Genomic DNA, 13,778 nt, shown 5'->3' on the forward strand with positions numbered 1-13,778 from the left:
CCCAGGGGTCTCTGCTCCAAGAGCTCCCAGTCTTGTGGGAGAATCAGGCAGCGACATAAGCCAAGAGAACAGAGGAACGACGGAACGCAGCAAGGGGAGGGCACGCACAGCAGGTGCGCCCCAACACGCCCGGTGGAGGGAACTCCGGAGAAGTGACATTCAAGTCTGGACCGATGAGCAGAGTTTGTCTGGCAAAGGGGAGGGACAGGAACGAGCATTTCTGGCGCAAGCGGCTGTATTAGGGTCGGGAGGCCAGAGAACACGGCAGGGGGGACCAGGCGAGGCCTGGGGAGGTCTCAACAAGGGGTGAGGCCTCCATCCTAAGCAGAGTGGGGATCTTCTCCACCATGGAATCATTTAACAGAATCAAGTAGACGGAAGGAAGTAACAATATGATGAAAAGCACAAGGCGATGTGGAAAAAAGCACAGGGAGAACTGCCCTTCCCTGCATAGCAGACAGTGGCTGAATTCTGGAAACCCTGGTGGGCAGGACACCACGCTGGCCAAATGGAGCAGACACGCAGGTCTGAAAGTCTGGGAGACGTGGGGTTTCGGAAACCACCTGTCGGCGGGACTGCAGGCAGAGGTCCTCCCAGATGAGTTCCCAGGGAGCAGTGAAGGCAGAGATCCATGTGATGGTGGAGTGACCAGAGTCCTGGACCTCGAATGAGGGGCTTGGGGGTTCCCAAAGAGGGCCCCCAAGTCCTGGTGCTCCTCGGGGCTCCATCCAGGCCATCGCGGTGTGGAAATCACAAGTGCAGGTTCCCACCTGTGCATCAGAAGGAATCAGCACAGGAAACTGAAGGAAGCCCTCAAGGAAGGAAGGAAATCAAGGAAGGAAGGAAGGAAGGAAATTAAGGAAAGAAGGAATTTTAAGATGAATGGAGGTAACGGTGTTCTGAAGGCCAGAGACCCACCATATCATGACTTCTTTCTCTACGTAAAACAAATTCAAACGAAGTTCTGTGTGTACAAGTATGGCCTATGTTCTTAGGTGACTATGTGTGGTGGGTTTTTTAATGTTTACTTTTGTGAGAGCGCGAGAGAGAGCGAGAGCGAGAGTGAGAGAGAGAGAGAGAGAGAGAGAGAAAGAGAGAATCCCAAGCAGGCTCTGCATTGTCAGCACAGAGCCCTACGCAGGGCTCAAACCCACAAACCGTGATCATGACCTGAGCCTAAGTTGGACGCTCAACTGACTGAGCCACCCGGGCACCCCCGCAGATGTATGCTCTTACTTTCCTGTCAACTGTCTGTCCTAAGCTGCCTGAAAGCCTTTCTTGGAAAGAGGCAAAGCATTAAGTGCGATTTGAAGCAAACAAAACCTATACGTGGAGCTCCTCGAGGTGACGTTCCCACCTCGGGCTTGGAGGGCCAGGTCTGCCGGTGAAACCACTCACATAGGACAACCCGACAGCGGTTATTCCCGGGGGAGGCAGAGAACACTCCCAACTTCTACCTTAACCTCAACAAAGCTGCACCGTATCCCCCTAGGGGGTATCCCTTTACCCTCATCACAACAAACTTGGGGTTTTTCTGCTTCCCCAGGGCTGACTCCAGCCACTCTAGAAACTTCCACCCAGTTTACAAACCCATCCCCATTTGCTGGCGGTCAGACCAGAACAGAAAGGCTCACCTGCAGCCAGAGCTCCAGATCGCTGCTCCTCAGTAACTACCTATTTTCCTAATCCACTTTAAAATGGCTTGTTTGGGGGAGGGGGGGGGGGTTCCAGCACTGGTTAAAGAGTTCATGGCTTTTGTATATAATACCACGAGTGTGCGTCCCCCTCCCCCCACCTGCCGTAAGCTAATCTACACCCAGGGAGGTACGGCTGTGCAACACGGTTCATCTTCTCCGCCCCAGTCTCGCTGTGATTTTCAAAGTAGAGCCAGGATCATCACCCGTGAGGCTCTCAGCCCAGGCCGTAGAGGAGCAAAGACATCGCAGGGGTCACGTGCCCACACTAGCCCTGAGCCGACAGTGGGGAGCAGGGCACAGTCCCTGCCTTCAATTAGACTAGGCTAGACAGGGGCAGTACAGATGCCGGAAGACACCAGAACAGCTGGTCTGCCAGGCAATCAGGGAGGACTTCTTGTGGAGGAAGGGCCTGAAGGTCCCCCCCACCCCGCAGGATGGACAGCACACTGGAAACAGAAGAAGCCACGCTGGAAGAGAACACACAGACCGGAAGACAGCTTGTGGCACTGCGGCTTATAAAGGGGAAGCAAGACCAAATAGCTGTTCATCACAGAAGGAATCACGCTTCGTGGAGTAGCGTGTCACAGACGGGGTGCGTCTGACGCTGCTGTCCTCGGTAAAGAACGGGGGACACTGTCCTCGAGATTATCAGTCATTCTATCGCTCAAGACGTTGCGCATCTAGAAATTTGGGCTTTGGACTGATCTGCCTCATCATCTAGACTCAGGCTAGTCTGACTTCTGCAATGTTTTGGGGAAACCAATGAAGAGTTTCTCTTGACCGTGACTCAGTGATCACGGCCTTGGGAAATCTGAGGTCTACCTGAGCAGGTGTGCAAAGCTAGCTGAAGGGGCTGATCACGGATTCGTAGCGATTCCTCAGTCCTCCAGGAAAATGTCCTTATTCGATGTGAAGGTTGTGTGTATTTTAAATGGTGATCACCAGCAGTGGGTACAGGCGAGAGCTGCTGTTCTCACAACGTAAATATCTTCCTTTTTCTCTCGTGTTATTTCTTGTGAGATGAATACCCACTTAGGAAATCACCCCGGATCTTTTCGTCTCTTTTGCACCCGTCAAGAGGTGGATTTTCCACCTGATTAGAACCTGAAAATGTGCAGAAATCAGCATTCCGATGATAACTCAAGAGTCCAAGTCTGACTCTCCCCAACACGGAAAAAACAAACAAACGTCAACAGCATTCAGAATCGGAGGTGTTGTGCAGCGGGAGGGCCTAAGCCGCTCAGGGGGCAGTGTTGCCGTGAGAAGGGCAAGTCGAGTTCTGTGCGTCAGGGAGAGCGGACAGAAACACGGCTGCTTCCAACTCGGACCCCGTGCAGAGTGAGAAAGGGATCCCAGGAGAAGGTTTTCCAAAGGGTGAGCAATTTGAGCCCATGTCAGCCAGGCGGGCTCCTCCAGCCACCCCGTGCCCTCAGAGGAAGCCGGGGCAGCCTTCCCGGGCGGGGCCCCATGAGGTCCTCGGCCTGACCGTGTGGCCACGAGCTCCCTCTTCGCAATCCCGGCGCATGCACCTCTGTCAGCCGTGCCCTCGACGGCTGCTCTCTCGACACGGAAGATGAATAGGCAGCGATGCTGAGATGTGGAGCCCCGAGGTCTGAGTTCTATCTCATTATCCCCTCCGTTTTTCTATCAAGGTGCTCCCTAAGGCTCCTATTTAAGTCCACACAACAGGCCGTCCTTCGCCCAGCCTGACCGTGATCCGGCCAAGTGTCACACACCAGACACACGCACCCTATCTCCCCCGAGAAAGTTAGGCAGGGAGGGCTTTTTAAAGGTTTGCAGGTGTACCAATTTCCAGAGACCCGAAAACACCGACCACCGAGCAGCGTGAGAAGCCTGCCCCCGCACAGTTTAATCGTACGAGTTAGGGGCTGTCTGTAGAGTGCCCAGTGGAGGTGGAGGGGGAGCTAAGCCGGTCAGTTCCGGAGGGAGGGTGGCCACTAGTCCCAGGGGGCCTGGACCTCCGCCAGGTCTCAGCAGGGACAGTCCTGCGGCCTGGGCTAACCTGTGCGGCTGACCACCCCGCGGGAGCATCCACAAACCCAGAGCAGCGTCATTATTTTGGTTGAACCTTCCGCCTGTTACCTACACCGAGCTGTAGGTTTAATTTAATGACAGGCAGCATCTTGAGAAGGATGAATCAAGTGAACGGGGTTTTCCTGGGCCCCGGGCTTCACGCCTGCCCACGTGACTCCCTGATCTCACTCAGCAGCTCCGACCTCGGGAGTCCAGCTGACTCCATCGGCCTCAGTTTGCTGAGGTTTGGCCGGGGCGGGGGTACCTCTGGAATCGGAAGTGACCTTGGAAGACACTGTCACCCAACTTTCCACCCAGGGGATTCTTCTTCCAGATTTCCGGGGTGGACACTGGCCAGCCGGGTCCTCGATGTCCACGGTAACAGGCACGGCCCGGAAGGAATGCCGAACAACACGGATGTGGGCTCAGAAGGTCCGGGGGCAGGTTCCAACCTGTGCAGAGGCGGGTGGCCCAGGCCCACCGTCGAGCAGCTGTGGCCACGCTCAGGCGTGGAGCCGTCACTCCGCACCTGTGGCCGTCCCCACGCTGGCCAGAGCGCCTCTTCGGCCAGCCGGCCCCTGTCACGGCACCTGCGACGGCTGAGGGCAGCCGGTGCGGGAACCACCCGTCCTGAGGAACAGCCGAGACTCACGGTCACTCCCGTCGCCTGTGCCGCACCTCCCACGGCTCCCCGTGACGCAGGCGGTGTAGGGACCCATAGGCGGGAAGCAGTCCAGCTGACGGCTCCTGAGCCTCTGGGGACAAGCCCAAACAGGAGAGGAGGTGTGGCAGCGGGTGAGGTGGGTCTACACGGAGCGCAGAGCGAGCAAGTCCGGGGCCTGGAGATACTGCTGCGGTCGACTTCCGGGACACTTTCTCAGTCTGGGTTGGGTCAGTCCTTTCCCTGTTTGCGCCTGATCTCCAGAGCGACCGTCGCCTCCTACAGTCTGGCCACGCACACGCAACTCCACCCTCTGCTTCTGGACAAGAGGGTCTCTTGTTTAAGGTTTCCAAGGGCAGGAAACAGGGCCGGGGCGAGAGGCTTCCTCTCAATGACTCCCACCTCCAGCACAGAGAAAGCCCGCGCCATAGGAATGATGGAGGGAGGCCATGCTGTGTGTCAGGGCACCGGGGCTGAGCCTGGGGCTCGGGACGGACAGACCCTTCTAGGGATGATGCCACAACCCTGGGAAGAATGAAGGCCTGGAAGAAGAGCTGACTGGGAAAAGGATGGGAGGGAAGGAAGAGGAATGTGAAGCCTTGAGACCGGTGGGAAATGACACCCTGGGGGCCCCACCCCACAGAGGTCCCTGCTTAATGTCCTTGTGCCTGTAGAACCTGCCCGAGCACCGAGATTGGCAGGCAGTCCTCAGAGACCGGCTTCCAGGAGCTTCCCCAGTAGCTGACCCGTTCCAGGCACACGGCGAGCCCGTCGGCCTCACGCCAACCCCACCGAGGGCCGCGGGGCCAGGGGCCCCCAACTCATGACCCGCAGCCTGTGTCCTAAGCCACGGTTTCAAAAAGCTCGTCTTTCCACCGGGATCCCGTAAGCTCGGCCCACAGCCGGGGACCACGCACTGATGATGTGTTCTGTTGAGGGGCTGCCTTCATTTTCCACCACACCAGCGTGCACAGGACCTCTCCTTGGGGCTCAAACTCGGGGTTCGTGTCTGAAGGATGATCTTCTACGTAAACACTTCCACGGACAGCGGTGTCATAAGCAAATGGCATCGGCGTCTTTAAGGATTATAACTCACTTCTTCTGGCAGATCTTTTTTTTTTTTTTTTTTGAGAGAGGGAGAGAGAGAGAATGAGCAGGGGAGGGGCAGAGAGAAGAGGGAGACACAGAGTCCAGAGCAGGCTCCAGGCTCCGAGCTGTCAGCGCAGAGCCCGACGTGGGGCCCGAATTCACGAACCTCGAGATCACGACCTGAGCGGAGGTCCAGAGTCAGACGCTCGACCAACTGAGCCCCGCAGGGGCTCACAATCTGAACTTCTAATGAAATGATTAGGGCCCTCACCATGCTGACCTACATCCCTTTGAACTCGATTCAGTCCCTTACTCTGCTCCAATCTTCTCTGGGTGCAAGACCCCCATCCGGCTCCCTGGGTTTACCACCATCACCAAGTTGAAGGTGGCTGCTGCTGGAGTCCGGGTCCAGCCTGAGGGGAGCGTGAGCAGCAGACACGCGCACCGTAAGCACACGTCTGTGCCAGTGACGAGAGCCACAGGGCGACACGTGGGTTGCGAAGGGGCCGCTGTGCGGCCCTGCCCGGTACCTGTCTGAATTCCCCATGTTCCGTGCATCCTCAAGCCCGGTGCTCTCAAACCCCCACAGCTCACCCTGTTATGGAAGCGTCACCTTATTAGAATCCCACGCGCAGAAAAACATGCCAGGTTCCTTTTTGGTAAATAAATTACCTAACCATCGAAAGTCAGGGGTACATGCCAGCAGCTGGCCCAGTGACTCCACTGCTGAGAAACACCGAATCTTTTAGAAAACTCTATCTAAATACACCAGATGGTTTAGCCGGGTTCTTTTCCTTTGCTCCCTGGAGAGGCGCGGGCTGTAGGCTATGCTATTTCAGCTCAGTGTGGACGCTCTGCTGGGGACCAGTAATAGGGGTGATGGTCAACGGTAATGAAACCCAAAGCCACCGATCTGGGCAGATTTCTCCAATATTTCACCCACTTGCAGCAGAAGCATCCTTCGTGGGTTCCGGCCATAGTACAGCCCGGGGGCAACTGAGAACGCGGGTGTTACAGTGTGATCAGTTTAACTGGTATCACTGCCTTCTAGCACCTTTTGACGTTTCCTACACTGAAATAATGGGGACGTTCTATACGGTCTGCAATTTTAAGACTCGAATTTGCGACACATCCCGCGTGCTCCCCGATGTCTTACGAGAGAAAGTCTGGCCTCTGCCCGTGGGCGTTCCCTTGATGGGTCTTCCCGTCGTGAGCCAAAGAATGCCAGACTCACTCCACCGTGAGGGATCTGCAGCTCTCTAGCAACTTGGAAGAGAACACCTACCCGGAACTCACTTCCTCTCCAAATTTCCAAAGCTTGGTGGTGACAATATCAGAGGAGGGTTACAACGAAGGCCATGCCCTCTCTCCCTGCTCTAGTAATTCAAGTCCATCCCTAGGTGACCCTGCCCCCATGGGGGGGGGGTGGGGCGTGTGTATTTGCATCAATAATTTCAGTTCCCGGGAGACCGGCATTAATGGAATTGCACTTTAAAGTGATTGGCTCTCGCCTGCCATGTAATTATAAAACAAAGCCCTGCTGAGCTCCTCTTCCGTACTCCGACAACATCCACGCATACACACGTATTGAAGAAAAAAAAGGAACTGGCAAACACGGAGGGGCACCACAAGAAGCAGCCCATGTGGGAATATTTTCGAAGACGGAATGGTGATGACATTTACGGAGAGGCTGGGATGCGCAGGGACACACCGTTGTGACACGTTTCCCCTTTGGCAAGGAGGAGCAAACGTCCCTCTGACCAAGCCTGAGCTTGGCTGGCGAGCGTAAGGTGGCTTGAAATGCTCATCGGTCAGACCCCACTTTTTACTGGTCGGTGAGTCCGTGGCAAGAAGGATATTTGGATCACTCTTCTCTCTCTGACTAACATAAAGCAACTGGGGCAACAGTCAGACCCCCTGTGCTCCCTGGCAGGGTCTCCAGAAGAAGGGAGCCAGGTAGAGGGCAGCTCCCCAGCGGATGGGGCCATGCTGGGGAGAGAGGGGCAGACCCAGCACTATCCTGGCGCTCCCATGCAGGCGGGCAGCGGGCTGCAGGAGACGCGGGAATGGTCACAGGCAGGCCTCCGGGGACTGGCACGAAGTCCCTCTGATTGGGAGGCCACCCGGAGAAGCAACCTGAATCTATTCCCAAATAAGCCAAAATAAGGCAAGCACAAGGGAATCCCCTCAGTACAATGAAGAATTTATAGCTCTGGAGTCTTTGGAATGGTTAAAGCACGGGAGGCGACCCCATCAACATCAGAAATAAGTCAGAGATGCCTAACGAACACCCGTTTTTCAACACGCTCCTGAAAGGTAAAGGCAGAGCTGTAGGACACAAAGGAGAAGAAAGGAATTCACCCCAGGAAGCAAATTAAACAATAAGGATGCCACTCGTTACTTATCCTGGCGGAATATCATAGATACATTACTGTGAAGGTAAACGTTCACCCGCGTGCAGGGTAAAAGCCCTCTGGTTTCCTGCCAGAGGAGAAAGACTGATAACTCTTTCCAGGAGTCTGGCAACATATGCCCAAAAGCCATGAGAGGGCGAGACTCTTCAACTAAGGAAGCCGATTGCTGGGCATCAGGGGGAACACAGGTAAAGGCAAAGAGATGTCAACAGAGGACACTGATTAGAGTTACTCAAAACATTAAAAGTAATTCAAAGTAAACATGTCCGTTTTGGAGACACTGTCAGACCGATGAGGGCACATCCCCACGACGGATGTCACGTAACCGTCAACAATGGTGGCACACGAGTGTATCTGCTGACGTGGGGACGTGCACGTGATCTGTCATCATCTAGGAAGGTGGACCCCAGACAGCGAACACAGGGTGACTGCGTGGTTGTGGGAGGAAAAAGCACATACGCATAGAAATGGCGGGGAGTGTATACCCCAAATGCTAGCAGTCATGTTCCCCAGGTGGCCCTCTGGGAATGATTCTAAATCTTCTTCAATGCCTTTATGTCTAACTTCTGGTTCATAACTGTAATTTTTCAATGCAAAGCTTAACACAGTGATATAACCAAATGAGCTATATAGTCTAATCTCCACATTGACCTACCTCAAGACAGATAATCATGCAAGATTCATGGCATGTGTTGTTACAGAAATACCACTAACGCCCCATCTTCAGATTTTATCAAAGCTTTCTAAAGCCTTGCACTTTCCCCCCAAAGTGACATTGATTCTGCTTTTTAATCCATCTTCTAGAAATCGCCAACATAATGCACTTTACATGAACACATGTAGAAAGGGGGCTCTTACCTTACAATATGTGCTCTTGTCTGACAATAAAAACTGAGTCACGAACTGCGCTTAACTTACTGTTTTTCTCAGCTGCTCAGAGCCGATTCCTGGGTTCCAATGCAATCATTTCCTTTATTCTAGATTTGCAGATATAAGCTCTCTTGTCTCTTTTGCTACCTGCTCTTGTCTTTTTACTTCCATTTAAAATTTCACTTCACCTGTCCCTTTTATTGTAACTCCTCGCAGAATCAGAGAGCCAGAGATCGGCTGTTAGGAAGGGGAAGAGAGAGACATGTGGTCCGATGGAGAGAGCGAGGGGCATTTTATTTATCTCGTGATGGAGTAGGAGACCCAATACTACTTTAACTTCAAACGGGGGCCAGAGGCCTGACGCTGTGGGGACCCCCAGCCCCCAACACACACACACACACACACACACACACACACGCCCAACGTGTGAGCTGAGTTCTGGGCCTGCTGACCGAGCCAAGGGGCCATACTCACATGTAAACTTGGGTGATAGGTCAGCACGCCGTTGTCACACAGGGTGACGTATTTCTTCTTCCACTCCTTGTTCAAAGATTTGCCGCTTCGCTTCAGCAGCATGCCCTGAAGCAAAAGGAGCCAAATATAAATTCACAAAGTCTTGCGTGAGTTTTCTTAAAAAGCAGACAGATAACGTTAAAAATCTGAAACATTCATTTCTCTTGTCATCTTAAAATGGAAACTTTACACTTATTTTTCACTTGGCAATTTGGCTTTTCTCCTCTCCTTTACGCACAACACATATGTTCAACCAGTTTGTGTGTGTGCGTATAGAACTTCACTTTGGGAATCTCATGAGTGCTGCAGAGGGGACCGTTTGTTCAACAAATACAATACCAACCACCATGAAGCCACCGTGATGTTATGTGCCCCACACCCTTCCCATAACTAAGCACATTTGGAACTAAAGGTATGTTTTATTTATTTACTTATTTATTTATTCGTTTATTTAAAAAATTTTTAAACGTTTTTATTTATTTTTGAGACAGAGACAGAGCACGAATGGGGAAGGGTCAGAGAGAGAGAGGGAGACAGAGAATCCGAAACAGGCTCGAGGCTCCAAGCTGTCAGCACAGAGCCTGATGCGGGGTATGAACTCACGGACCGTGAGATCATGACCTGAGCCAAAGTTGGACGCTTAACCGACTGAGCCACTCAGGCGCCCCAAGGTATGTTTTAAAAAAGGAAACCTAAGTTCTTTTTTCTAAAAATAACACATTAACTGAATTCTGAAACTTATGATATTTACAAATAAGCACATTAAAAATTTTTTTTTAATGTTTATTTATCAGAGAGAGAGAGAGAGAGAGAGAGAGAGAGACAGATCATAAGTGGAGGAGGGGCAGAGAGAGAGGGAGACACAGAATCCAAAGCAGGCTCCAGGCTGAGCTGTCAGCACAGAGCCCAACGCGGGGCTTCAACCCACGAATGCAAGATCATGACCTGAGCCCAAGTCGGACACTTAACCCACTGAGCCACCCAGGCTCCCCCAAATAAGAACATTTTGTTTTATAGTTTTTCATTTCGGATTTCTAACTTACTAAAAACAAAATTCCACTTGTAAATTTAGTGGCAGGATTTAATAGAACAATCGTGTATAATCAATCTGCCTTTAATGAAATCATGTTAGGGCTTCCTGAAAACCATTCAGAATTTGATGCCCTTGCGCTCTGAAGCATGTTTAACGAAGGCTCCCTGGACGACTGAAGGAGCTCCCTCCTGCTTGAACGCTCAGTTCCCCGCGAACCTCCCACGTCTTCTCTTGGCCTCTCTGGGTTGAAAACCGGTGGCCAGCACTGAGCTCGGCCTCGACTTTGCGCTTTCCCTCCCTGGTGGGGCTTCACGCCCTCCCAGGTCGGACTATCTCGACCCGAGCTTCCACATTGGGACCGTTCGGCTCCTGACCTCGTGGAACAAGGAAGACTGGAGAGTCTCCCGGCTTGCTTTTCCTCCCCAAGTCCATTTTGGAACTCACAGGATGGAAACCACGACTGAGAAGGCCCAAGCATGGTGTGAGTTAATTCACCCGGACCAAGGCCCAAGGCCGGTTCTCGGTATGAAATGGAGTCTCCTAGAAGCAGACGCCCCTGAGTCTCCTGGGGAACTGGGGCCTGCTTCCTCCGACCTCCTAACTGACGCCGCTATCCCCCCAGAGCCACAGCACAAGAAAAAATCCAAGAAAATATCACATAAGCACTTTTAGGCGATAATTAGGTTCGAGCTCCAAATAATTCCCAATACTGTGACAATACTGCTTTGTCTCTGATATTTCGCCACCGTGAGTGATGGATGCTGAGCCAGCTGGGGAGTCCGGACACTGGTTAAACATCGTTTCTGGAGGAAAGTATTCTTAAGGTTGAAGAAACGCACAAGGGAACCTTGGTGGAAGGTCATTTCTTTGCAGGTTCTTCTTATTTGAAGAAAACACAAGGCAAAGCTCAACGTACCTTGATTTCTTAGACCCTACGAAAAACCAACCTAATCCAAATATGGCACGGGGATCAGCAAACAGAAGCCGGATGCTGGTGACAAACCAGGGCGATTCAGGTCACACTGCACAGTGAGCACCAGACAGAGGGCAAGTCACTATTGGTGATTCGATGGTCAACAAGCCATCACTTAAAATCATTAAATTTCCCTCTCCGGCGGATTTCTCAGATTTTTAAACTTAGCTCAATAGAACTTCACAGAGGCTCTCCTGTGGGCTCACATTTTCCCAATGCCCGTTTGAGATGTAATTCTAATACCAGGCGCAGGGGTCACCTCGGTGTCACTGGTAGCTGAGAGTGGTTCTGGGCTTCAGTGAGCTCTGGCCCGCCCCATGCAGACAAAGAGAGGCACCCCATCCCCGGGTCTCCGTGCACACGGACCCCACCGCTCCTGGCCAGCCTGTGGTATTTTTGGGAGCAGATCCTACACACACGATTATCCTCTCCCCAATGAGGGCTGTCGGGACTTCGTCCTAAGGGGGTAAAGGGAAATAGTCCAACCAGGAGGTGATGAGAAGAGATGACATCGTCGGGGAACTACCCCAGGTGGACTGATCTTGGGGCTGGGAAAGCTAGAAAACGCACGTCTCGACAATCTTAAATAAATTCTATGGTTCACCTTGCAGGGTAATCCTCTCTGCTTATGGTTCAAATGCTGCAGGAGTCAGCAGGGCTGAAGAACACCCCGGCGTCTGAAGAGCCGTGCCTCTGTCCTCCGGCCTGGGTCCCGGCTGGGTTCACTGCCCGACCCCCCGGGATTTCTGTGGCGACAAAGCCGCCCGGCCGCCCCGCTGCCCCCAAGTTAGGGCCCGCCAGCCCTGGACTGTGTGAGCCTCCACGTTTAGCCAGAACACTGGAGGGGCTGGTCGCCGCACCCCACCTGTCTGCGACTGTCAGCAAGGGCCCATCCTAAGAGGCGCCAAGAAACACGCACTCTCCGATGAGCAGCCAAGGAGGCTGCAGGGCGAGGCTTTGTAATCAGAGGCTCGATCGGACGACGAATGACAAGACGCTGCAAACAGCTTCAGTGGATCAAAAGCACGGTTTCTCTCAGTTTTTCCCCCTTCCTTTTTTTTTTTTTTTTTTTTTCTTTTTCCTGACAATTAAATCCAAACACTGATTTTTTAAGAGCATTTGTACCAAGGGAAAAAGTCAGGGCATTTCGGAGTCTAAACAGACACCAGAAGTTAAACCACTCGATCCTGAGTCCGCTAGACTACTATTTTGCACGATCCGTGTCCGGAGTCACCCGGTCCTGCCTGGACAGCACTGTGCCAGGGGGCGCGTGGGTCTGGACAGCTGGGGCTGGCAGAGGAGTCGTCTGTTTCCAGGGGGAAGCGGGGGGGTGAGGCCGAGCCTGGTTCCGGGCCCTGCAGCTACACGAGACGGGGGGGGGGGGTCCCCCTTCAGTTGCAGTCCTGCCCTCACTTGCAGGAAACAAGGGGAGCCACCACAAAGTCCCAGCGAGAGACCCCACCCACCACGTGCCTACACACCAGGAACGCCTTCTTAGTCCCAGACTCTTTGAGAAGCAAAAGGTCCCGGTGGCTCTACCAGTGTGGGGCCCTCCTCTGAACACGGCGCCCACCAACGTGCCCAAGAAAAGACTGCAAACCCACCGTGCACCTTTGGGACGGAGTTCTACGCACAGGAAACAAGCACTACTGTCCCAGCAGCCCCCTCGCGGCATCAGGCTGAGCCCCTCAGGCTTCACCTCTTAGCTTCGGCCGTCCCGAACTTACACACTGTCCACCGAAGTACCAAGAAGATGGAAAACGTAAAAAGAGTCCATTTTCAGCTGTTAAAGGGCACGAAACCATGGTCTCACCAGCCAGAAGAGGCCAGAGGCCAGAAGGCTCTCTGCCAGAGCCACACGGGGGACAGTCCTCGTCAGCCAGTGCAAACGGCCCTTATGATTCTAAGCCTCTTTGGCGCTGTGTGACCCAGGGCAAAACCGCACGGGCGAAGGTCAAGATGCACACTGGTCTTCAGATGCTACTTTTGCACGCGCAAAAGATTCTGTGTCTCCCTCTCTCTGCCCGTGCCCCGCTCAGGCTCTGTCTCTTTCTCTCAAGAGTAAATAAACATTCAATTAAAAAAAAGTTTTTTTTGTTTAGTTTTCACTTTCAAAACAGTCCTGGGCTGCGAGCCAGGTGCTGCTCTAAGGGCCTTACAAGTATTAACCCACCGAAAGCTCACAACCTGATGCAAGTAGTTGCTGTGATTATCCCCATTTTACAGATGAGGCCAATGAGGCACAGAGACTTTCTGTAACCTCCCTACACAGCTGGCATGGCGGCTGGTCTCCAAAGATGGCTCCCAACACACTGCTTCTAGGTACATGTGCCCCTGTGAGAACCACCCCACCCCGACTCGGGGATGCCTGAGCCTCACTTTAACCAAGAGAACTGGTAGAGACGCTGTCTACACTGGTTTTGCACGTTCGGAAATCTTGGCAGCTTGCAGCTTCTGTTGTGGGGAGGTCGGAGACGGGAGCCACGCTGTGCCC

The 13,778-nt window shown here is 53.1% G+C and overlaps 1 protein-coding gene across 20 annotated transcripts in view; it reads right to left on the bottom strand.

Annotated features, from left to right (window-relative positions):
* AGAP1 (ArfGAP with GTPase domain, ankyrin repeat and PH domain 1) overlaps positions 1-13,778 on the bottom strand; it is a 549,180-nt gene that overhangs the window by 198,084 nt on the left and 337,318 nt on the right. For all 20 annotated transcript variants that reach the window (XR_009253932.1, XM_058700362.1, XM_058700369.1 and 17 more), the window contains one exon: positions 9,240-9,344. Coding sequence is in view for 19 of the 20 variants with exons in the window: in XM_058700362.1 (XP_058556345.1) it covers positions 9,240-9,344 (105 nt within the window). In the remaining variant the exon portion in view is untranslated. The remainder of the gene's footprint in view (positions 1-9,239; positions 9,345-13,778) is intronic.

Source organism: Neofelis nebulosa, chromosome 2 (genome assembly GCF_028018385.1).
Source record: "Neofelis nebulosa isolate mNeoNeb1 chromosome 2, mNeoNeb1.pri, whole genome shotgun sequence".
In the NCBI taxonomy this organism is placed as follows: domain Eukaryota; kingdom Metazoa; phylum Chordata; class Mammalia; order Carnivora; family Felidae; genus Neofelis; species Neofelis nebulosa.